Below are 25,609 nucleotides of genomic sequence, written 5' to 3' on the forward strand. Positions count from 1 at the left end.
CAAGAGCTTTTAGTCTTGAAAATGCATGCCTCCAGTCCAGCTGCAAAGGAACCACAACAAGAGAGGACTGTCTCCATCTGCAGTTGGCAATATGTACAATGGAGAAACAAAATGCTGCTAGGAGGGGCTTAGCCTGATCCAGCAGGGGTGTTCTTATGTTCTTCCATTCTTTGTTGTGGGAAGCTGCCTATGAAAACGTCCTCAGCATGAGAACTGTGTCTTTGAAACACCAACATGAACCTCCCCCTAAGGTTGACTTTAGCAAGCAATGCTTTAGAGGAAGCCCTCCTGATTAAGTTGTTGAGAATCCAAAGTTCACAGCTGTGGCAAGCCATCCGGGCTTTTTCAGCTCCCATCCTTCCTCTGTATCCGATCCTTTGGCTATAGTTAACAGCAAGTCCCATATATGGTCTGAAATTATGGCATGGAACACTTTTCAGAATGCAGAGAGAGCAGCCCATGCCTTTCCTGCCCTCATTTCTACCTTCCAATATCGGTTACATGTTGAGAGCTTCGCCATGCTGGATTAGCACTTGGGCTCTGTGCCACAATGTTGATGGGAAGCCATTCAAACAGTGATAACTTGCAGATTGGAAAGAGAAAGAGTGCAGGATGCATGCAATTAAAAAAGAAAGTGAGAGAACGATGCCAAATTATTTTACTTAATTTATCAGAAGGCCCATTTTACACATGTTGTTTGAGCTCTTCCATCCTTTTGGAATCGTCTTTGCATGGAAGTCCCCTAAGGAAGTCCCTAAAGGTATGAACCAGATGCATTTAAATTGGGGGTGCATCACCTTAGATTCCATGTTACGTGTGTCCTCCCCAAGCTTAAATGTGACCTTCAAATGCCCTTCCAGAACTGTCAACTTGTAATGTTGCAGAAAGAGAAAACTGTTTAATACACGCAGAGTAAGCCTAATTGCACTTGTATTTAATCAATTTCCACTGAATTTAAATTAATTTAAATTAAACAAGATGAACTTTAATTCCAGAACTTCTCATTCCTAGGCATATGCTCGCCCTTAGCCCAGTATTAAAATAGATAAGAATATTAATCTAAAGTTTCTTGGGGGGACGGGAAATAATAAATGCCAGATTTTAATACCAGTTTTTTTGTATGCAAATACACTGTTCTTAGGTTTTCAAAAGTGATATTTGTGTAGTTTATAACTGTATAGTTTTGCTTAGCTCTTGACTAAAGCAGATTGTAAATCTGTGTCTTTCTTGTCTTCTGTGAAGTATGAGGTCAACTGTGTTTTTTTAAATTTATTTGGTGCTGGGTGTGTATGGATAATTATGTCATGTTTATCTCCTGTTTCGGATGATAATATAAAGTGGGAAGGAAGGAAGGAAGGAAGGAAGGAAGGAAGGAAGGAAGGAAGGAAGGAAGGAAGGAAGGAAGGAAGGAAGGAAGGAAGGAAGGAAGGAGGTGACCTTCCTTGGTCCTCTTGACATTTAACCCGAGCATCCGCACATGTGGTGTACCAAGCCAGTCTGCAAATCTCAAACAAACATAGTCTGGAGAGATCAGCAAAGTCAGAGCCCACCTCACTGTGCTCTGTTTGAGGATAATCTCTTGAAGAAATAAAGTGGGGTTAATGATTAATCAGGAAAGATGAACATGATTTCCAAGGAGCTGTAAGCACCAGGCAGAAAACTGTTTAAAGCCACCTTTTTTTGAGGAGGGGGGTGACTCCCAGCCTCTCAGGAACACAGCAGCCTTTCAAGTGATCCTTATATCCTAAGCAAACAAAGGCTGTCCTTAGATCTTCAGATATCTCAACTGGCCTCTGTTTCCCCTGGTTTCTAGCACTTGTCCCTCGTAAATGATTTCCTGTTTTGCCCTTAGATTTGACTTTTGAGAGTGCCTGGATCAACCCCCCTTTTTCGGAGGTGATGTGAGATGTTTAGTTTAGGTTTCTTCCCAGGGTTTCCCTAGACGAGTCACTCTGGGTTATTTTGATAACCCATCTGGCACGCCCCTGTACATTTCCTAAAACCTCGTTCCTTGCCCATTTTCATACGGACAAAACAGGGTGTTCTTCATTTATACGGAAGGACGGACAGGATGATCAGGTGCTAAGAATGAAATTCCAGGAAGAAAGATTGAGGAAGCCATTAAGCTTCAAGGAGAGAAGATGAAATAAGGAATGTGAACCTAAATCCTGTGTAAAAATCAGAATTCAACAAACTGGGTACATCGTGTAAGCTGAATATATTTGCCCTTGTTACCGTCACTTGGATAATTCCATGTCTGCTGCCTTTCCCCTGATCCATGGGCTTTCTGTCTCTGTTTAAAGACAGACAGTATAAAATCAGGAGAATAGGGGAGACCTGGTTTGGTGTAATGGTGAAGATGTTGAACTAGGAACTGGGAGACCCAGGTTGTAGTTCACCCTCAGTCACTCAAGCTCATTGGGTGATTTTGGGCCACTCACCTTCTCTCCCACCTAACCTATTTGATAGGTTTGTGGTGGGGAGAAAAAGGAGTGCTAGGTACACTGAGTTCCTGAAGGAAAGGCAGGATATAAATCTGATAGATAGATAGATAGATAGATAGATAGATAGATAGATAGATAGATAGATAGATAGATAGATAGACAGACTGTAAAATGGACTTCTCATCTACCAATGCTTGGTCTACCTTCATTAGCTTTGAGGCATTAAAAAAAGTCAGAGTCAAGAAGACCTTCATTCCACAATGTCCTGGATATACTGAAATCAATCAATCAATCAATTTCTCCCTCTCAACATTTAGAGCAACAAATAGGTTGGGGTGGCTTTTATCTCCACACCTGGAAAGACCACTCCCTCCAGGAGTACAGCAACATCCAGAAGTAAATCGAAAATATTGGACCCTGAAACATGAAATACTGAACCAGTTCTTATATTTTAACTGATTTGGTTTACTGCCTGAATGAAAATGTCTCCATCTGACCATCTCAAATCATCGTACTTTGGATGGTTCCCACTCCATACATCCTCTAAGAAGGCCTTGACTGGGAATAACATGTCTCCAACTTGCTCTGATACCCCCTTCATTGAATCATAATGCCTGATTCCACACATTATGCTGCTGTTTTAGGGGATTCATTTCTTACCCAACTTCCTCACTTGCTTCTCTAAAGGAAAGTGCTTCAAGGAGATTTGGAGAGTCATCTGCAGAGGTCACAGACTTGGGAGGATGGTGGTCATCCAGCAATGGACAGGGCCACAGTCCAAAATGATTGAAGCCATCCCGTTTCTCTCTTGCTTTCTGACACCCTTCTCTCTCCATGCAGTTCCATCCAAATGATGACCTCCAGATGCCTTTGGAAGTTCTCCATCCTGTTTTAAAGCAATGCCATCCCTCCCCTCCCCCGCCCCAGACTTCCTAGATAGACTTTTCTTTATCCCTCCTCAAAGGACAAGAGGTCTCCTTTTCATTCCAGCCATTGTGCAATGGAACATCCCCATGAATTCTGTCCAACCAGCTTATTCCACCCTGTCAGAAATATCTTGCATTTCTTGTGCCTAATCCAGCAAAACCTTGGCCCATTGTGGTCGATGACCCCATCACCGATCCACAGCCAGGAGCTTTCTCAACGAAGTCCTTTGGTGGGTTTCTTATCTATGGCCGGTATTGTCTACCAACCCCTGGTGGGTGCAACATGACTGTAATTGCAACTTGATGGCCTTTCAGTGATTTTTCTCCATTTAATATGGAAGGGGTAAGGATGGGATGTTCTACTCAGCTACTTTTAACATCTTTTTTTTTTTTTATTAATTGCCTTTATTTTCTTCACATTCAGCCTTGCTAACTTCTTGTGGGGGAGGGCTGGCAGCTTTCTGCGGCGTCTGCGCTCCGAATACGGTAACTGTGAAGGTCAGTTCCAACGATGAAGAGGCAATGAATAAGCTATTATTGTGGGCAACTTTTTTTTTTCTTTTCCAATGTTGACTCAGTGGACATTTCCTGGCTTCAGAGAAAGCCGAGAGAATGGGGTGCTTTGTCCAGGCAAAGAATCTTTAAAATGCAACATTTCCCCACTGCCATCACTGGTCCTTGCCCCGCCTGCAACTTTTATGGCCTTTGTTTGCTGGCATGTGTGAAGGAGGAAAATGGAGCTTTTCCTGGCATCAGGCCACCGGCTTGGCACGGAAAACTCTGTATCAGGGCGCACGTTCATGCTGTTGCTTAGGATCCTTGTTGCTCAAAATACCTTTCAGGTGTTGATCTGCAGCGGAGACCGAGCGTTCCTCTCACCGTTGATGCAGTGAACCTGGTTGGCTTGTTTTCCTACTGTATTTCCCAGCTTTGTTTTGGGGTCCTGGCAGACTTTATTGCACAAAGATTTTTCTCTGGACTTTTTCCTCCTGTCTTTTGGTCCAGGGTTTATGCCAAACACAATGGCCAAACTGAACCAGCTTGAGAAATCAGTGGGAAGTTGAGACTGAATTGCAATCCATTTAGAAGGGAAGCAGTGAGTCTCTTTCTCTTGCCTTAAACAGCTTCAGCAGAAAGAATATTGCTGGAATTCTAAAAAAAAAAGGAAATATTTGTCATTAGGTTTCCACTATAGGCTTTGCTGCTGCTTGTTCATTCGAGGTTGGTTAAAGAAGCTACACTTCGACAAGAAATCGGCCAGATAATTGATACGTTGAAAGATCGGATAGGTTCAAATGATGCAGAATTCTAAAGCCAGACTGTATGACTTAGTGCAGCGATGGCGAACCTTTTGGGCTTGGCGTGTCAAAAATTCAGAAAACGCCTAACCTGACTCTGCTGGCGGTCACCCCCCACCCCCCCGAACAAAAGAGAAACAATTCTTTCCATATTCATTTATTTAAAAAAAAATACAGTCCAACCCTGTGTGGTGCTGTGTCTTCTATAAAGCAACGTCAAATAATCACAAAAATGAAACACGAGTAAACCAAATTCACTTTCTTTGGTAACTCAAGCAGGGAGAATAGTCGTGGTCGGGTGTTGATGAATGCTGGCGCGTCACCCAAAACGCCGTGGTGTGTCACCTTTGACACACCTGTCATAGGTTCGCCATGACTGCTTTGTGTGTTGTCTGCCATATATAAATCAAATAATTGCCATCAGGCCAAGCCTGGGGGTTTCATTGCTGAGTTGGAATTTGAACCTGGGTCTCCCCAGTTCAGCACTTGAACCAATCTAACCAGAGGCACGAAAGATGAAGTCCAGGCTGCTTGTAAATCATGGATGTACTTCCCAGCATCCCTTTCACGTGGCCTCCAACTGGTGATTTTCAACATGGCATCATTTATTTAATCATTGGCTTTGTTCACATTTAAGCTAAATCGGTTTCAGTTCTTCTCCTTTCACTACCCCTCCCAGGGCTTTCCAATAAGTTGGAGGGCTACTAGCACAGGGTATGTGGGTAGAAGAAAGGGGAAACCAGGGTGTAGTAAGGGGGCTCCCCTTTTTTTAAGTCTTGCTGGCAGGGGGGTCCACAGGATATGGTTGAAAAGAACCCAGATGGATACCATGATGCACATAAAAAACAGGCTGAGCTTTGATCGCACCATTGTGACAGCCATCTTGACTTTTTGGCCCATCCTCTGCAGACACGCCTGCTTCCTGGAGAAAGTGAGGAGGCTCAGAGGGGTGCCAACAGAGGAAGCATCCCCCATGCTTCTTAGTTGCACGCCTGCTAGCGTGAGCGCGATGCAGTTTTTCTTGGCACGCCAAAATGATTAGCCAATCATAGTCAAAGCCCAGAGACCCCATTACAGTAGCAGGCTGATTCCCTTCCCCTTCCCTGATTTGTAAGGAGTGGGGAAAGGGAACAAGGAAAAGGAATTTCCTGGTGATTAATAGCCCATTGGGTGGAGTTGTGCCTGACCTTCGGAAATGCCCTGCAGCTGAGTTGTTTTTGCTGCACTCCATTCTTGATGGATTGTCATCCTGAAAGGCATTTCTCCCTTTTTCCTTCTGTTCGGGTAGCTATTTCTGTGCATCCCCAAATAGAGCAATGAGCAAGCTTGCTTTGTTCTTCTTCCTCTCAAGGGAGTATGCCTTCTTGCAAAGGGCCAAAGAAGTCCTATTAACAAGGGTTGGGGAGGATACAAAGAGTGGTGTGCCAGGCTCACCTCCTGGGCAGCCAAGAGTGGGGTGAGATGCAGAGAGACCTCACAAGCTACCTTCTACTCCCTCATCCTGTGGGTTAATCCAGCAAGTAAACTGACTCAGAAGTTCATCTTGGGTTGAGGAAAGGTCACCTGACCAAATCTGGCCAGATGGGTCAAGATGGCTTCCTTCTTTGGGCGGCTGGTTTCTCTGCCCTTGCCCTGTTTTATCAAGCTGGATGGTGCCCATCCATAATGGCCACCTTGTCTTACTACCCACCAGATCCTGGAACTAAAGCAAGGTTTCTCTCTCAACCCAGGAAAGATTCAGGAGAGGAGACCGAAGATTTCACATACTTAACTCAGTGAGCCCTCTGCCGCATTATTATTTGCAGCAGAGCCTCCTCTCCTGAAGAGATTTCCTCTGAAGTTGCACTTTGACAACAGAGCCTTCTGCCACTGAAATAGGAGCTCCCATAGTTCTGAGTTTCTTTTTAGGTCCACCACCTCCTTTGCTTCCAGGAACTAAAAAGGGAATGGAGAGGATCAGGGATCACAGCAGGATTTCATTAAGGACAATCAGGGAGCACAATAGAGTTTCATTAGGGGCTATCAGAGACCACAGCAGGTAACATTTACTTGTTTTGGCTAGAAATCTTCTCATGGATGCTTGGAAGCAAACATTATATATTGCAACTCAATGAGAAATGATCTAGATGTTTTAAGAAACGTTTTCATAGGGCATTTAATGGTAGTGGCTCCCTTGGGTTGGAATGCAGTCCTCAGGAGCTGCCTGATGTTCTCCTTGTTTGGGAGTTGTGTGATGTGTCTCTACTAGCTAGCAGAGCTTCCCAAACTTTCATCTCTAGGTCACTGCTTTCAGGTTGTACATCCAATGCAGATTCACATGGAAGGTTTCTTAGTTATAGTGCAGCTTCAGTGTAAAAACAAGGCTGCAACTCACTGTTACTAATCCAGGAGTAAGGCCCATTGGCCTCTATGGGCTTTCAAGTAACCCTACAAGGGACTGCATTACAAGTGGTGCTTTGTGAAACATAAGCAAAGCATTGCAGAAATGTGAAATATTGACTGGCAAAATAAGGCCGACTCTCACCTCGTGCAGTGCGGTCAGATCTTTAGGGGAGGCCCTAATTGCTTTGACTTCAGCTCCCCCAAACCCTCTGCAGGATTGCATTAAACACAGCAATTGTTCAGTAATTCTTCTTTTAATTCTGCTTTTCTATAAATTCAAGATGAGTTAATGTGGGGTTCTTAAGAAGTCTATGGAAGAAATAAACTCTAGAGTTCTTGACTTTTCAGTAACTCTGCCCAATATTTTAGAAAGAAACACATGGTTATCTAGAGCAACATAATTTATAGTTTAGTGAAGAAGTCACCCATCCTTCCTGTTGCTTAGAAGTTGGTGCCTCTCCAGACTGAACCACGCTCTTTTCATCCCATTATTGTCCAATTAATGTTCGTGAATCAAGAATAGTGTGAATCGGTTGGTGGACATCAGTCCAAGAAAGGGTTTGCTTTTGAAATACAAATCCTGAGGCCCATTCAGGCAACTCTATTCAACAGGGTAATGATTATAACAGGCAAAAAGCTGGAGTGTGTTTGCAAGCAAAGACCGGCGAAATTGAACTGAACTGGCTCCAAATTACGCTGGTGTAGAGTTTAAATGAAAACCAGCTGTTCTGTCTTTAAAAAACATTTTTTTTAAAGGGTTTTAAAAACATCACCTTGAGGTTGGGTTGAATCTCGGAGCATCTGCTGGAGCGATTAGGGTGTCGCGGTTTCCAAACTTGTAATTTCAATGGCTTGAGCTTCAGTCACTGCTACAATTCAAGCTAATAATGACTACGAGGCATAATGTTGGTCTCATCCATTTCTGGTAAATTATCAAGCACGTGAACAAAGAGAGTTGAACATTTGCACGGTGAATGTTTTTTGCTCTTCTCGGATTCGGCCCAATTGCTGCAGCCAACGGCAATTTCCATCGGCTTGGAATTTGCTTTTCCTTGGCTCAAGCTAAGATAGAGTTGGGCATTAAAAAAAAAAAAAAACTATTTTCCATAGTACATTTAGTCAACTGTTCAGTAATTGAGAGGTTTGGTGGGGAAGATATTAGACCAGAACTGGGGAGATGCAAGTTCACATCCACCCTCAGCCCCACAGAAGCTCCTTGGATGACCTTGGCTCAGGAATTCTTGCTCAGCCTAACCTACTTCACAGGGTTGTGTGGAAAAATGGCAGGAAAGATTATACTACCTTGAACTCCTGGAAAAATCTTTTCTAACCACTTAGAAGTAACTCCCCAGTTGGCTGAATGGGGAAATAAATGGTATGAATATGTAATCATGTCCAAATTCACTAACCATATCCATGTAAAAAAGAAGAGGCAATTCTATTTAGAGTCTGAAAATACATGATTAAAAATGCCAAATTGTGGGCACTGACCTGCATGAGCTATCTTTTTGATACATTTAGGCATTTTTTTCTTTCGCTATTTAAATGTTGACATAATAATTCTTAATTTTGCCTCCCCCCCCCCCTCACACTTTTACTGCCTGTTTGAAATGGGACAAGATAAACTCGGAATATTAATAGGTTAAAATAATTTAGATGGTGATGGTGATGCTTAAAAATGTAATTCTTAGCTTCTCTCCCCAGTTGAAGATCAAAATATTGCTCAGAATTGGCAGAATGGATGTTGGGATGCAAAGATGACTGGACGGTTATGAGGCTGAAAAAGCAGTTCTGGGAAGTTTAGATATCACTTGTGTTGTGTTTATTTTGTTTATGTAGTGCCTTGTTCTACAACCCAGCAAAAAAATAGTATCAGCTTGTTGTAGCCTGAGCAATAGGTGAAGCCTAGGTTCTTGACCCACTAAGTCCTCCCCATAACTTTGCCAGACCGCATAGTTTAACCTTATCTTCCCCAGCTTGGTGCTGGACTACAAGTCCCAAAAGTCTCAGGTCAGACAACAGTAAGAAAGCTGGGGCCACGCTCCTTTGGTGCTTGTCGGCCTCTTGGACAGCTGTTGTCAGTTGTGAAAAGCTGGACTAGCTAGACCTCCACCTGATCACGTAGAAGTCATCATTGCATAATTAGATACACCTCAGTTGCCAGCGGTGCTAAGTCCAGAAGTCCACATGTCTGAAGGGCAGTCAGGCTGAGGAAGATTAATGCAGAGCACTGAGACCTCTGTCTATCTTAAGACCTTCAGATCTGGTAATTTAGTAGGGTAGAGAACCATTGTGATTGTTGCTCAGCTACAAATCTCAGCATCCTTCATTACTAACCAGGTTGACTGGATGTTTTCTGAAACACTACTGGTTGCCCACTCCTCCTTTACAGCATTAAAAATTAATGTGTTGTTTCGGTTGACTTCAGTTTTGGAATTGCTTTGTTCAGGCTGAATGCTAGTGCTGGATAGAGGAACACCCTGATCTTGATATATGATGAATTCAGGGTGTTCAGATTCCTGATGCCTGGCAAATTTGAGAAGGAGATTTGACCTCATAACAGCTCCAGGGGCAGAGGGGGGTCACTCTTCAGGCTAATAAATGTTTTGCAGTCCAAACAATAAATCTTCCCTGATCCCAGGAATTCCTAAAAACAGTTCCCCAGTAACTGTTATTATTTTCACTTCTGGACTGAGTCAATCTGAGCTCCGTGTGGTGAAAATGACAAGAGTTGTACTAAAAGCACTCTGCTTTAGCCACCGATTCAGAAGCTTTCTGTGCTCCAAGCTCTCAAGGTCACACTTTTATAACAGAGCAGCAATCTCACACATTCCCTAATGGTTTGACAATATAGTAGTGCAGGGTTTCTCAACCTTGGCAACTTGAAGATGTGTGGACTTCAACTCCCAGAATTCCCCAGCCAGCAAGGCTGGCTGGGGTATTCTGGGAGTTGAAGTCCACACATCTTCAAGTTGCCAAGGTTGAGGAACATTGCAGTAGTGATACCATGTGCATCTAATAATAATAATACTGTAATAATAATATATGATGCCATACTTTAGGGTATTAGAGATGAATTGAAATGTCTAGCCTGGGAATTTACAATCCTTTCTGAAGTCATGATATATTTTACAAGGCAATAAATATTTCAAAGGGTGGTCGCCTGTACCCATGTTCTGAAGTTTGGCCCACCAGGTGAGAATCAGATCCCATGTGCCATTTACTCGCCTGATACCCCCCAGATTAATGATTTCAGCAGTTGGCAGCATATAAGTGAAATAAGTTAATTAAGGTTGCAGAGGGAATCCAGGCTTTCTCATCCAAGAGGAGGTGGGAGGGCCTCTCAATATTTTAAGGAAGAGTTGGGGCTGTTTTTGAAAGTGTGATGTGGCAAAAAAAATCTTTCCCAGGAACTGTCTGGAGGTTGAGTCGTGGCAACTGGACTTCTTCTTGGTTAGAGACGTTTCGCTACTTGTCCAAGCAGCTTCTTCAGTCTAAAAGGTTGGTTAGGGGGGTCCCATAATCAAACATTAGCCTGAAGAGTGACCCCCCCTCTGCCCCTGGAGCTGTTGTGAAGTCAAATCTCCTTCTCAAATTTGCCAGGCATCAGGAATCTGAACACCCTGAATTCATCATATATCAAGATCAGGGTGTTCCTCTATCCAGGACTAGCATTCAGCCTGAACAATGCAATTCCACCTGGATGACTGAGAATCTTCATAAACATTTCCCCAGGAACTGTTCTGCCCTACCAGCTCTGAATCTCTGTGCTGTGAACTAGCTGCAAGCGTTATTTAGCAGATGGAGCAATGAATTGCATTCTCAAGCTATGTGTCACTGGGAGTCCACCTTAAGCAGACCCGTATTTATTGGCCTGGCAGCTCCATTATTTAGGCTAGAAAAACAGGAAGGAAAGGCAAAAAAAGGCTTCTACAAATCTGATCTTTCGGAGGAGCAGTGAGCAACCCAGTGGATGAGCAACGATGAGCAACGGTAAATTAGTGCCCGATTCTATCTCCTTTAAAGCCATCATTCCTCAACCAATTGTGTTCAGTTTTCATAGCTTCGTTAGAATTGTCTCGCAGTTAAATGGATGGTGCATTGTCCATTGGGTGTGTTGGGTGATTATTGAATGCACTGGGTGATTGTTAAACTTAAGAGGCCCCAGTGATTTAGGAACAAGGTGGTTAAACAGTGGTCAAAGCAATGACATTTAGCCTTATTCTCAAGACCCTCATGTTGATCTTCAGCAAAAGGTTGTGAATCACTGAACTTCACTGGAATTGCCTGGAAACTTCAGTGTTTGTGTATCACTGAATGACAAATAGCTCGCTGCGAGCTCCATTATCAGTGTTTCTACAAATGGCCCTTTGCATCCTCAGCGGATGCAATAAGATAGATTTGTTGAAATGGAAAAGTTCAACTGGAGTTATCCAACTTGCAACTCTGAGGGGCTGCGGTTGATGAAGCCTGGGGAACCTCTCCTTTGTGTGGTGGAGAGGACTGAATTTCTAACAAGGTCACTGGGAAAACTCAGCAAGGATGGGAATCTTTGCTGCCATGGCGAAAGGATCTAATCTATTCTTGCATCTGCTTCCTGCTCTCTGGACTTTGCAGGCTCTCATTCTGTCCATAATGGACCTGTTCTCTTTAGACAAAGGTAGTAAATGTGAAATAACGTTAATAACAACAACAGTCTAAAACAAGGATAGAAAAACGTGTCTCTGGGCTAGGCATTGCCTTCTGCTCTCATGTTGATTTGTTTTTCCTTTTAAGAAGGAGAACATTCTGCAAACCAGCCTCTTATGGGCTCTTGACCACACATTGTTTCTCTGGCCTTGTATCATATGGGGAAGGGGGATGATGGAGATTCACATTGCCAAGGGTGGACAGGGTTGGCGCAAACCAACACTTGTTAAGGTGCAGCTCTAAGATGAATGTGAATTCTTCTGCAACATGAAGAGTGCTTGTCTATCTCTCATTCTTTTTCCTTCCCTTCCTCTTTTCTACAGTAAATCTTTTGAAAAATCACTGAGGCGCAAAGGAGTTTTTTCCCCAAATAGCACAGACATTGTTGGGGGGCATAATGAGTGTTTTGACATCAATTTAGGGCATAATGGTCATGACCTCATGGTGGCTTGTACCTACAATGATGGGAAGATGTGACAGTGTTGCCTGAGTTCTAACACTGATCCATCAGATTTGGTATATTTGAATGCTGTGCCCCCACAAAACCTCTGTAGGGTTGCCAGTGCAATGATTCAGCTTTGGTCGCACGTATGTGCAGCAATGACTTGGCAGAGCTCTCAGTGGTTGTGTTCAGGTTCAGCACTTTGAGGAAGAACACTTTGTTTGTAGCAACTTGAACGCTTTGCACTATTGTTGACCCCCAAAATGGTAAAAAAAAAAAGCTAAATTGTAAACAAAATCACATTCCCCCCCCCCCCAAAGTTATAATGAAGTAGATGGTGTTTAAGAAAAAAAACAGAGCTGGGGGAACCCCTACTGTTTTACTTTGAGAATACCCATTTCTCCTGTCTATGTGATATAACCACTGCTTTCCTGAGAAGCCATCTATGACTCTTACGTTGAAAAGGCACGGCACTGCATCCTTTAACAGAAGAACCTCAAGATCTTCTGCAAAGCATGTGTGAACTGGCCACTCCCCAAATTTAAGCGAAGGAACACAGTTTCAGTGATACGTACCTGATCTTTTTGGTCTTCTCTTCCAGGGCACAGCTTCTGTCCTTCAGCGTAGGTCTGACAAAGAGGAATATGTAGAAGTTGGGCGCCTGGGGCCATCCGATTACTTTGGTAAGCTCCATTGAATGTAATGTTTCAGAAACACAAGAAAATATTGGCTTCAATATTTATGGAAGAAGTGGATCTCTCAGTGCATGGCATTCTTCATAGATGGGAATCACAAATACGCCATCAGTGATTACTGGAATTCTAGAACAGCATGTCATTTGTTGGGTAGATCGAAGTGTCTCCTAATCTCCCCTTGGATGCAGAGAGCTTTCATCCCTCTTCCCAAGTAGTTAAGGGAGGTGGGGGTTATGGATGTGTCATACAACCATGCCAGCTGGGAATTATGGGAAATTTTATCCACTGCATCTGCAGAACCCCATATTAGTGTTAGATATAAAGGGTAAAGTATAGTGTAAAGATTTTAGACAGTGTATAGGATGGTGTTGGATAGGCACTCTTTTACCTCCCATGATGTCCCCTAAGTAGAATATGATCAGACTCAGTGTTAGTAAAGAAACAGTGAATAGCTCAGAGGAAAAGCTGGGGAGAAGACCTTATCATGGATTACAGAGAAGAATAAGAGTAGTGGATCAAAGAGGGAAAGGGAATAAATGATCACTTCATGATATGGGATTCTTCCAGTCCAGAATTATTCCACTATTTCTTCCCTTAGCAGATTTGAGTGAAGATGATGGTGATGCCTGGATTTCTTGTTCAATTTGCCAAATTGGGCAGAATAATTGCACAATAAATTCCTGGTCTGGAAATATCTAATGATATTAACTGAGATCAAAGCCAAAGGGATGTTCTCTAGATGTATGGTGATGATGCTACATTTCTTCCCACTTCCAGGGGAAATCGCCCTGTTGCTGAACAGGCCCAGGGCTGCTACTGTGGTGGCCCGCGGGCCCTTGAAGTGTGTTAAGCTGGACCGCCCGCGTTTTGAACGAGTCCTTGGCCCTTGCTCAGAAATCCTCAAGAGGAACATCCAGAGATACAACAGTTTCATCTCTCTCACTGTCTAAAGTCCTCTTTGGCTCTTCTTTTATGTTAAAACTTGTGCACTAAAAAAAAAAAGCGATCTGTGCTGTTTCATAGCTTTATGAAGAAAAGGAGAGGCACATTCATTTTACGCAGGTGTTTTTAAGTGTTCATATCCATTAGATATTCAATCACTGTATGTTGTTAAGGGGACAGCAGATAGCTGGATGTCAGTGATTTTAGGGAATCTTAGATATTTTTTTTTGCACTTTAAGTTACATTCCAGATTTGTGTGTCCCCGGCTTCTCCAAATCTCTCATCACGCAATACAAAATCTCCAAATCTTTAACTGTCCAATGGAGAACCAGCTTGGTGTGTGCCTCAACTTTTATTTCACCTGATTGTGCTGACAAGCCAACTCCATTCTTATTTTCTCTGGAGAATTTCTAACATCTTAGGATGTTCCTTTTTAAACGCCTCATCTAGTGAAGACTACATAGCCCATTTTATAAAAGGGGGATTGATGGACACATGGAGCCACAAAGCAGTGCAGCAATGGCCCATTAAGACTTCCAGACATTGTACTAAATACTGATTTTGAATGCGACCCAAGGTAAAAACGATTAAATACTCAACTGGAGAGGAAAAAATCCTCTCTCTCCTATCTGTTGAGTTTTAACTCAAAATAAATACAACAATTTTGTTTTTGTCTTGGCATACAGGCTGTTTAAAGTCTATTTAAAAGCAAAGGGTGGCCTTTGGCCTGGAAGGAATTCTGCAGCCCTGTTCTGGCATCAGGTCATAAGTCCTCCATCTGGTTGACAATGACTAGAATGAACATACACCATCCTATTCAACTAGCACCAAATCAGGTCCCCCCCGCCCCCCATGGAACCATCTACTTTTGGGAGTGCCCATTAGTGTAAAACAGTGTTTTTCCAACTTGGCACCTTTAAGATGTATGGACTGCAGCTCCATGGTGGCTGAGGAATTTTGGGAGTTGAAGTCCACACATGCTGTCTGGAGAATTCTGGGAGTTGAAGTTAAAGTTGCCAACTTTGAAAAACACTGGTATACATCAGTCCATCCATCCATCCATCCATCCATCCATCCATCCATCCATCCATCCATCCACACACATAATGTAAAGTCTATTTCCTGTAAAATGTGTTAATATTCTGTCCTCTCTGTATTTTTCTTTAAAGAAAGCCTTTGTTTGCAGTTAATGTTTACTTATCCCTTTTATTTTGCTTATTATATTGTTGTGATGCATGGGTAAAACAAAATCATTGTGACTGGAGAAATATGTAGTCAGTCTTTGATCACTGCCATAAGGTTGAGGCCATCAGCCTCAGAGTCTAGTTTTACAGATATAAAAAGACTTCCACAAAGATGAAAGGAAGGGGTGCCATTGAAATTGGTAGAGCTCAAGGATAAGTTGCAAAATAAACAGAGAATTGATTCAAGCACTCCTTCCCAGCTCCTACTGCATTGGGACTGCAGTTTCCAAATTTTTCAGCTCACGTGGCCAAGGATATGTAGTCACAGAACACCTAGAGGGTGCCAGATGATGGAAAACAGGAAGAGACATCCATGTTGATGTCAAGGTCCTTGAATTGGCTGAACAAGGATTGTCCTTCAGATCAAGGGAACTACAATTTTCCAAGGAAAGTAATTGTTCAACTCTATTCTGCATTGTCTCTATCCTTTCAAATTCTTTGTCCAGTTCTGCATAACCACCCTCCAAAAAAAAAAAAAAAAAGTTAAGAGAACCTGGAATAGGTTCGGAGAAGGGAACCATAGATGATCAGGGGACAAGAAACAGTTTGACAAGGAGAGGGTGAGGGAACTGGATTGGTTTTCCCTTGAGAAAAGATAATGAGAGGCAGATGGTAGTATTTTTTAAGGACACAGGAGAAGGTCTACTCTTCTCTGTCACCCCAGAGCATGGAACATGGAATAATGGATTAAATTGAGAGGAAATCCAGTTCCCAGTTGAATATTAGAAGAAACTTCCTTCTAGTTCAAGAGTGGAACCAGTTACCAAGATATCTGTTGAGTACTCCTTTGCTGGATATGTTGGACTTTAATTGGCACAGTGTAGGGAGTAGGATTTGTGGGTCTCAGTGGCTCTTTCCAGACCTATTAGTACAGGTGGGGCATTGTCTTTTGAACATTTGGAATGCATTCTTGGTTGAAAACTTCAGTATTATTCACTTCAGTGTGACTTGGGCATGCCTAATCTTTGTGGGTTGCATCCATTCTTTGGCCAAAATGACCTTGCAATTGTCATGATAACTCTTCTGATGGGGTGGGTGTGGGGGAAGAGGCCATTGGAAATGAAACAGACAGCACTCTCTTGTATTTTTAAGTTGACTGATTGGGACAGAATGGGGACATGAATAAAATCCCTGGAACTTAAGAAGTACTCATGAGTTTATTCAAATCAAGAAATGTCCATTAAGGGATTTGGGCAGTTAGTGAGACAGATGCTTCATTCACATGGACAAAGATGAGTTTGGAAATTTGAGTCCTCATTCGCATTTCTATGGAGTTTAATCCAAGACACAATCAAGGGAATGAATTCCATGTTGGTGGTTGGTACAGAAAATAGAAAAGTGCCATTTTAATTCTGCAGCCAACCCCTCTATGTCTGTTTGCTCAGAAGGAACTCTGGCATAATTGTCTGGAGGAATAAAGCTCCAGATATATTACTCAACTGAGAAATGTTTGTAGGGTGCAATCTTTTAAAATCCTTCACCAGTCTGCTTTATTAAGAATTCATTTGGCTCACCTATAAAAGTTGGAAGAACTGGTCAACCATGGATGGAGCAAGTGTTTAACGTCTTTAGAGTTTGCACTCAACCAAGCTGGTCTATTTGCACTTCTGAGGCAGCAGGTAAATGTAGAAGTGTACCAAGGCTGTGTGGAGAGTTTCCATGCTTAAACAGCACACTAAAAGAAGTTCAAAAGCATTACACCATTTAAAAAAAATTTTTAAACAAGGACATGGGGTGAAATCTTTCAGGCTGAGAACACTGGAGATTTCTGGGTGGGGAAGGCTTCTAAACAATTGTGTGTAATAGGAATGAATCCCACAATTTGTGGATTGTTTCCTGGCATGCATATATATATATATATATATATACACACACACACACACATACATACACATACATACACACACACACATATACATATATATATATATATACATACATACATACACATACACACACATATACATATACATACATACATACATACCACTTTTTTCAGAGATGGGATGTTTGATTTCAAGGGCTGGCAAGCAAATGCTTTAGCATTACTCCCCAAATCTGCCCAGGCAATGGTTAATATCATTCTATTTAATGGTAGGACTGGCTCAGTTGTTAGGAAAAATGGAATGTGAGTTCCAGTATTGACTGGTCCCCAATCCCCCCTAATTATTTTGCACTCCCATGGCACTGTAAGGAAGGAAACACAACCGTAGTGCAAATTCAAAAACTAGGATTGTTCATATGCCCTCTCCGAAATCCAGGTTCAGAAATAATATGGGCAAGAGTTAAGAGCTCATCATATTCTTCTCTTTGGGATATGAACTGAGCAGTTTGGTCAACTCTTATTCTCCTCTGCCTCAGATTTTTACCCAAGTGAGAAGAATTCAATTCTTTTCCTCTAGCCTTTTCTCCCTCATTCCCTAACAGCCAAGGCAGAAGAATGAAATCTTCCTTCATGGAACTTCGTTTGATTCTCCAAAACACAAAGGTCACTGATGTGCACCGTATGGACAACATGGCCTCCTTGTTAGGGAGCAACAAACAAAAATAGTGGTTGTATTCATGGAATGCTTCTGAACTTCTGAAAATCATCTTTGTAGGCAGCAGCAGACTTCAGCAAATGGACCTTCTATCAGATCACACACAGTTCTTCTTTTCTTAAGGGTGTTATTTCGGTGGGGGTTCCCCATCTGCCTATCAGCTGAAATACCGTCCCAATTTGCATAGTACTTTTCTCCATTCCAGTCAATATAGTAATGGAAGGTGAACTAGGATGAAGTGGGTGACTCAAGTAAGAGTCAAGTAAGTGGACTCACGTGATCCCACTGCAGTGCTAACTTATTATTATTTTGCAAAAATAGGTCAGTGCTTTTCCTCTGTGCTTAAGGAGCCTGGGAACTTTCTGGCCAGTTAGTTGGGTTGGGTGAACAGCAAATGGAATTCTAGCTGAACCTGGCCATGAATCAAAGTGGCTTCTTCTCAAGAGCCCTGAGGAGGAGGTTCTCTTGGTTTTTCAATTCAGGAAAAGACAATGTCTTTGCTAGGAGCACACTCAACCTTGTGTTTCCTTTTTTGGTCAAGACTGAAAGAGCCGGTTCCGGGAACTGAGCCATTGCGTTGGGTGAGGGAAGACCCTTTTGAGAAATGGGGGATGGATGATTGTGATGAGGCCAATGCGTTATTCACTAGGCACAAGGCATACACCTGCCAGGCTCTGAAGATGTGGAATAATTACACTGGTGGGAAGAAAGAGCTGCCACCCACCTCCCAACCTTGGTGGCTTGGCCAGACAGTGGTGAAAGTCAGGGAGAAAAAGACCTATTTATATGCAAACTTTGGTTTCTCAAGAAGAATGCTACTTCTCCGGAGCAGATCGTAATCCCAAAATATCGGTAGCAATGGTATCAATATTAATTGCATCTACTTGCAACCTGAAAAGGATGCCAAAAGCTTCATGTATGTATTTTCAATTATATTTAATAAAAGTCCAGGTTGCGACGTCCCCTTTGGCAGGTGGGTAACCAGAGTCTGAGAAAAAGGTTTGCTGTAGGACTTTCCTCTGGGGCTCCTTAAGAAATAAAAGTAAATTTCAATCCTTCCCATGTCTTCTTTGGGTAAGGAATGGCATGATTCAACAAGAAGTCAATTCATATGCTTGCTGCTTGCCAAACAGATTATAATAAGATTAGCTAGATTTTCTGCATCAGAAACTCGGTGGTATTGATTTTCAGGCATTAACAACAAATTCTGCTTTTCTTCCCTTGTATATCAATAGTTGCCATTGGCTATAAAGAAATTAATCCAAAGTTCTTCTCTTTGAAATTCCATAGGACCTATGGCAAAGGTGTTTGAAAGGAGAACTTTGGTTATAATACCTAAACCCACAATTTCATATCAGCTCAGAGAACCTTACAGAACGTTCCTCCACAAAGAACTTCTTCATGCAGATCCTACAATATTGTCATTCCCTTCCTTTAGATGTAGCTCTTCTTTCCACACGTTTATGCAAGTCCTGAAGTTCCTCTCCAACAAGGATGCCTTTCAAGTGTGTAGTAATTTGCAGTGGGAGAGCCAGTTGGGTGTCACGGTTAAGGCACCAGGCTAGAAACCAGGAGACCATGAGTTCTAGTCCCACCTAGGCCCAAAGCCAGCTGGGTCATGTTGGGCCAGTCGCTTTCTGTCAGCCCTAGGAGGAAGGCAAAGGCAAATCACTTCTGAAAAACCTTGCCAAGAAAACAGTCTCCAAAAATTGGACATGATTTTTTTTTAAAATTGCATTTGAGATCAACTTTTCAAGGGAGTCTTCTTGGGGTAAAGGAGAAGCAAGATAGTTCTCCCTGCTTCACCTTCTCTTTGGAGGGCTGACATACATTTCTCCCCATGTCTGGAGCCTGAAGACCATTCCCTCCAGGAGATCCATGTGTTCTCACCTGGAATGACATTGCCTGCTCCCCCATCTACCTGGACTCAGAAGCTCCAGGGAGGTGGCGCTGGACCTCCAAAAGTGGAGATCTCTCTCAAATTGCCGAGAGGAAATCCAAAAGCCTGAAGGTCCTGTGACACCCTTTCAGGGACCATAGGATGCCAACTTTAAAAGCCTTTAAATAAATGCCAATAAACAGATAGAATGATAAGCAAATTGCACCTGCAGGGTTCTCTCCTGTAATCCATTTACCTGTGAGGAACTCCCACTGAACATGTCTGAGTAGTTCTACACCAATACAAATACACTCTCAGAGCACATAAACCATTAAATTAAATTCCTGTCTGGAGTGAGGAGAAAAAAAACAGAAATCCTGCCGGAGTCCATGTGATACCATCTTTTGACCTCCTTGAAAGTTTATCAAGCCAGGTTGACCATTGCAAGTCCTGTACTTCCTTATTTATCCAGAACATTGTAAAGTACTTGACCTCACAAAACCTGTTGCATCAGATCTTTTCTGGTAGACTAGACGGGGGCCCTTTTCTTTCTCCCCCGCTCCCCGCCTTGCTGGCTTCTTCTCTAATGCACCAGTTCAAGATGCAGATCAATTCCCTTTCTCATTCTTTTTCTGCATCTGGCAAGCCTCCATCTCTACCTAGCCAAGCCAGACGAGAGTCACGTGTGGTGAGCTGGAGGGGTGTGACTCGTTTGCATATCTTATTTGCACATTATTTACATACTGTGGGCACTTAACACCAGGCTGGAGCTGGCAGATGGACTGCAGAGCCCATGGAATGCCATCTGTATGGTTGCAACAGCAACAGGAGATCGTTTAGGAAGTGTTGGGGAAGAACGGTGGGTTAATTGGTGGCTTAGCAGAGATATTCTCGAATGCTGAGCGAGGGATGAAAGCATTTTAGAGAGAAACCCATTTCATGTTCAGCAAACTGGGAATAAGTAAACATGGAACAGAATCATTTCCATCCAAATCATGTGGAACAGAATAAAAATAATTGATGGATTTCGGGGAGGGCAGGTAACCTAGCCGTGAAAGGCGTTTAAGCATCAGGACCTGTCGGTGATGGCAAGGGGTGGGAGGGTGCGTCACACTGAGGGAAGAGCATTGCAGCATTGTGGTGCAAGCCCCGCCCCTGGTACCTGCACCCAGATGTTGCATGCACGCCCCAAAGGGTGGAGTTTGCTGTATGATACCATGATGTTGCTTCTGTTATTGTGACTCAAGCAGCAAGATCCTACAACACTGCTGTGCTTAAGCTCTGTGGACAAGGTCTGCAATGGGTGGGACGATTGTGATGGAATGGTTTGATGAAAGCCGCGCTTGGGGAGATAAGCGTTTCCTTAGCTCCCATCAGGAGCGTGGGAAGGTTAAGAAGATGAGGCTGGCACCACCCGAAGGAATTCACGGTGTTTTGGCTTGGGAAGTGTAGATTCAGTCTGGAGAGATTCTGTCTGAGAGGTGGAAGCTAATAAATGCAACAGAACTGTATCTGCACGGTCTCGTGGAGTTCTTTGGGCTGAACCTGACAACGATGCTGTAAAACGAGCAGGGCCAGTTGGGAACCGTTCCTGCGGGATAGCAACAGCGGTAAAACAGCCTTGCCGTTTCTCCAAACAGCTTCCTCTTCTGCTAAAGAAGCATTGATGATACTGTATTAATGTGATGGTGGTCACAGACCAGGATTCAACAAGTAAATCACAGGTGACATGAAATAGAACAATATCCTTTATGGCAAGGAGATCAGTGTCATCCCAAAGGATCTGGTTTCACAAACTGGACGGCAAAATTTGGCCATGTTGGTAGGAAGGGAATCATACCAGTTGGATAATACCGTAGCAGCTGTACAGTGAATAAATCAGAATTCACAGAGTTACTTTGGGAATAAGGGTTATAAGGGGGATCCTTGTACCTTATAAAGGTGGAATAAGGGGAATAAGGGTTATAAGGTAGATCCTTTACATTACAAAATGTAATACGCCAGGACACCCATGATGAACGTTCTCCGAAAGGACACAATTGTAGCTCATCAGGGCATTTTTTAATATCTACCTTAAGAACCATCATGGGGAGGACCTTAAAGTGAACTAAGCTTAGTTTTGTTCAGAGTTTAGGAGTGTCTCCAAAGTCTTGGCTTAGGTTTAAAAGCTTAAAATTCTACTAAGGCTTTAGGGACACCCTGGATAGTGTCAGTATCTCACTGGCTGTTAGCCCTGCAAGGTAGTACTGATAAGAAACATGACAGTGAATATTGTAAGGTTACAGTGGTGGTTCTCCACCTTAGCAACTTTAAGAGGTGTGGACTTCAACTCCCAGAATTCCCCAGCCAGTCATGCTGGCTGGGGAATTCTGGGAGTTGAAGTCCACACCTCTTAAAGTTGCCAAGGTGGAGAAACACTGGGTTACAGTAACAGAATCTTGCAAGTCTAAAAGTATTTCTCCCCTCCTTTCCTTTTACTCTTCTGGAAAACTAGGGAGGGTCCCTTCTGAAACGCTTCCCACGTCCCCTCTCCTTTTGTGGGCTGAGAAATCTTTTACAGGTTGTCCAGTCTGTGGCTTTTCCTCTTGTCTCCCAAGGTCGTTCCCAAAGGCCATTACATCGGCCTAAAGACTTGGGTCTGGCTGCTCAGGAAAATGTTCCTGGTTAGGACAGATTGATTAAGCTGGGTTTCCAGATTTTGGGCACATTGTTTAAATGCCATGAATGCTCAGTCATCGCCCATAAGAAGCAACCATTTTCCTAGCAAGTTCTCTCATTCATTTATTTATATTATACTTTCGAAGAGAAAGGGAAAAGAAATGATTCTGATACAGATACAGATTTAAAAGGATATAGAAAATATAGGAAAAAGGGAAAAAGAAAAAGAATTAATATAAGGAGTAAAATACAGGTGGATAACTAACACTTCTTGAATAGACCTGCCGTATTCTCGGGGTGCTTGAGAATTCCTTTAACATTTCTTCTGGTGGTATTTCATAGCTAATTTTGCAGGGGGTGGTTTTGGCGATGCAGCTTTTCATCACACGGTAACTTCCTTGGCTGCCCTCCCTTCCCACATGGAAAAGCCCCATGGAAGGAACTCAACGAAAGGCAAGGCACTCACCCAGACCCCTTGGCCACCCTGTCACTTGAAATATGCAAGCAATTTGCCTGTTCCAAATTTAAGATGCTCATAAAGCTGGCAGCCTTGTTCAGATGACTTGAGAATTAAAACCTTATGAGCGTCGTAAGACCGGGTGTGCGTATGACATGGCAAAGAGGGGCAAGATTCCTGACCCGCTGGATGGATCTGGAATCTTGACAGCATCTCATAGACTTGCTCCCCACATCCATGAAGCAGAAGAGGCCGTAGTACCCCATCAAGCATCCAGGATCCTCCCAGAGAACTTCACCCCAATTCTGCTCTCCTCGGAAAGCAATTTCAAAATCAAATTCTCTTTCCCCCAAGCGCATGAGAATCACCCTGAAAATGTAGAGAAATGTCCCTGCCTGGCACGAGTGGAGCCCTTTTCCGTTATGATATGTTTTAATTAAGCCGGGATGTGTCATCAAGGCAGGAGGAATCAGGGTTAGTGCCAGGGGAGAGATAAATAACCCTGTCCACAGAAAGAGAATTGCAAGAGAATAAGATCGCTTCGGACTTTGAAGCTCTGATCCTGCTGGAGAAAAGATCCAAACAGTAATTCTTCAGCCAGAGCGCGAGGAATTTTTACAACATGCGTCCTAAAGATTTATCACTCCAGGCAACTTTTAGAGTCAAGCTGCAGGTTTCAATTCTCTCTCGACGTCTGGCCCTTTGCTAACAGACAGAAAAGCCACCACTGGGCTTGCGGGGTGGCAGAAACAGAGGAAGTCCTAATGCTCCATAAAAGAGGATGGTAACAGCTAAGCCTCTGGGAAAAGAACAGGATGGACAGGAACACCCTGGAGTCCCACCTCGTCACTGTTGCCTGAAAATTCAAGGAAAGGACCCCCTGCTACTTAAACATCTGCCTTTGCCCTTGGCTGACAGCTTTGGAATTGAGTTTCCAGTTCTGCTGGCCTGTCTCTTCTTTGATAGTGACTTCTTGCTCTCAGTCCCCAGCCAGATGTTCCAGAGGGTACCCTCCAAAAGGGAAAGGCCATGGCACTTCTCACTTCGCTAAACTACAACTCCCCAGCATCTCACATGGGGTGTCCACAGAGCGTGATCCGCAAAGTCAAGATGGTGTTGGCATCAGCGCGATCAAAGCTCCGCCTGATTTTTATGGGCGTTGCGAGGCTCATGAAAAACAGGCGGACCATCGATCGCACTGTTGCAAGACGCCATCTTGACTTTTTGGACCACACCCTGTGGACAACCCTGTGGCTGGCCTTACTAGATGTGGCTGCTGGGACTTGTAGTTCAGCAACATCTGAAGTGGCAAGGGTTGCTTCCCCATCATTCAGACTCCTTGTTCTAATTCTCAGCCCCAGATGTGCCTTGCCGCCCAGGTCTCTGCTTTGAGGGAACAGGAGAAATTCTGTATCAGATGAGGCAAAGTGAGTCACGTTGGACAGAGTAGAGGGACAGTACTTGCCTCCTGTCAGATTTTGACAGGAAGTTCGCAAAATCCAGAGGAACAAGTTTGGATTTTGTTTTGGGCTGACCAGGGCACCCCATCCATCCATCCATCCATCCATCCATCCATCCATCCATCCATCCATCCATCCATCTATCCATCCATATCTGAGACACAGTTTGGGGATCAACAATGCTTCTAATTCCCCCCTGTTCATAATAGAGCTTTTTGTTACCTTTCTTCCAGCCACAGCTGGCGTTGGTGGTCAGAAGTTCTCCCTTCTCCCTGGCCTTTTCCAATAGCCTTCTGTTCACTCAATCAGTGACCAAAATATAACCTGTGATTCCCCTGTTTCAGCCTCTGCTAAAACCTTCAGTCCACATTTTCCCTTAGGACCAAAGGGGAAAAACGTATGTGGAATTGGCTAAAAGGGGGGGAAATTCCTGTTTTCATGACATGTGGAAAGAAAAGAAGGAAGAAAGTCTTCGTTCTGAAAAGTAAAAGGGGAGAGAAATAAGAGGAAAGCACACCCAGTACTTTGTTGAGCAGAAAGTTTCTTTTCTTTTCTTTTTTTTTAAAGGGTCCAGAATAGCATAGCCCATCCCGACCTTGGAATGTGCCAAAATTCCAGCAGTATCAAGGGAAAAAAATGATAGACTAGCGTCCCATGTGCTGTGATGCTATCAAAGAAAAGCTCCCACCCAAGAAACTTCTCTGAAGCCAAACAGAAGCTTTAGAAGCATTATCTCTTGATTTCTGAATAACATTTATATTTATCAGAAGTGTAACTCCTTGAGGGCAGATTTTCATAGCCACTGACCTCCAGGCCAGATGTCTCTCCCCAAAGGGCTTCACGACGTCTTTCTTCCAGAGGCCTCCAAGGGTGCTTCCCCAAATCAAAATGTTGAATGTTGCAGAAAAATGGGAAATAATTAAACATATTAACAATATTGAACATTACCAACATTTACATGCAAACACAATGCAATCAAATTTAATTTCTGCCCTGGGCTGGTGCCTTTCTTGTTGGAATGTGGCTTTTGCATCAACTCAAGGCCAGTTGTGTCTTTGATCCAGAAAAGTGCGTAGCTGCAGCCCGGTGAATATCACTACATTGATAAATCTTTAACTCCAATGACTATTGCCAGGTGGAAACTACACTATCCCTGGCCCTGGATTATCTTCACAGAACATCAGAAAAATGCCACCTGCCTTCAGTCCAGATGTTCTCACCTTGAAGTAGTTCTTTCCAACTTGCTACCTTCCAAGTATGTTGAAACTACTACTTCCTGAATTCCCTGCCCACACGGCCCGCAGCTCTAAAAAGTTGCCCTAATGCAGCTTGCGGTGATGGGCAATTCACCTAGTGAAAAAGCTAAAGGTTGAGTGGTTTTAGAGAAAATCAAGGACACCAGGAACACTCCTGGCTCCCACTGGATGGAATGACCCTGATTCTACAGCTAGTCAGGAGAAACAGCCAAAAAGTATAAGAGAAGCACAGAAGGTTGTAGAAGGAAGGTTGGAAGAAGGGTGAATGCAGAGAAAAGAGGAGATGAGAAGCCGAGA

General features: G+C 43.3%; 1 protein-coding gene across 2 annotated transcripts in view; it reads left to right on the plus strand.

The window, feature by feature from the left end:
* The window catches only part of PRKAR1B (protein kinase cAMP-dependent type I regulatory subunit beta), a 66,160-nt gene extending 51,406 nt beyond the window's left edge, over window positions 1–14,754 (plus strand). For both annotated transcript variants that reach the window (XM_007426232.4, XM_025165424.2), the window contains 2 exons: window positions 12,783–12,864; window positions 13,654–14,754. In XM_007426232.4, the coding sequence (XP_007426294.1) occupies window positions 12,783–12,864; window positions 13,654–13,826 (255 nt within the window). In that variant the 3' untranslated portion in view covers window positions 13,827–14,754. The remainder of the gene's footprint in view (window positions 1–12,782; window positions 12,865–13,653) is intronic.
* Window positions 14,755–25,609: the final 10,855 nt, after the last annotated feature.

This window comes from Python bivittatus, unplaced genomic scaffold (assembly GCF_059951505.1).
Source record: "Python bivittatus isolate LINGU-HERP-01145 unplaced genomic scaffold, Pbiv_v1 ctg000560_np1212, whole genome shotgun sequence".
NCBI classification, from domain to species: domain Eukaryota; kingdom Metazoa; phylum Chordata; class Lepidosauria; order Squamata; family Pythonidae; genus Python; species Python bivittatus.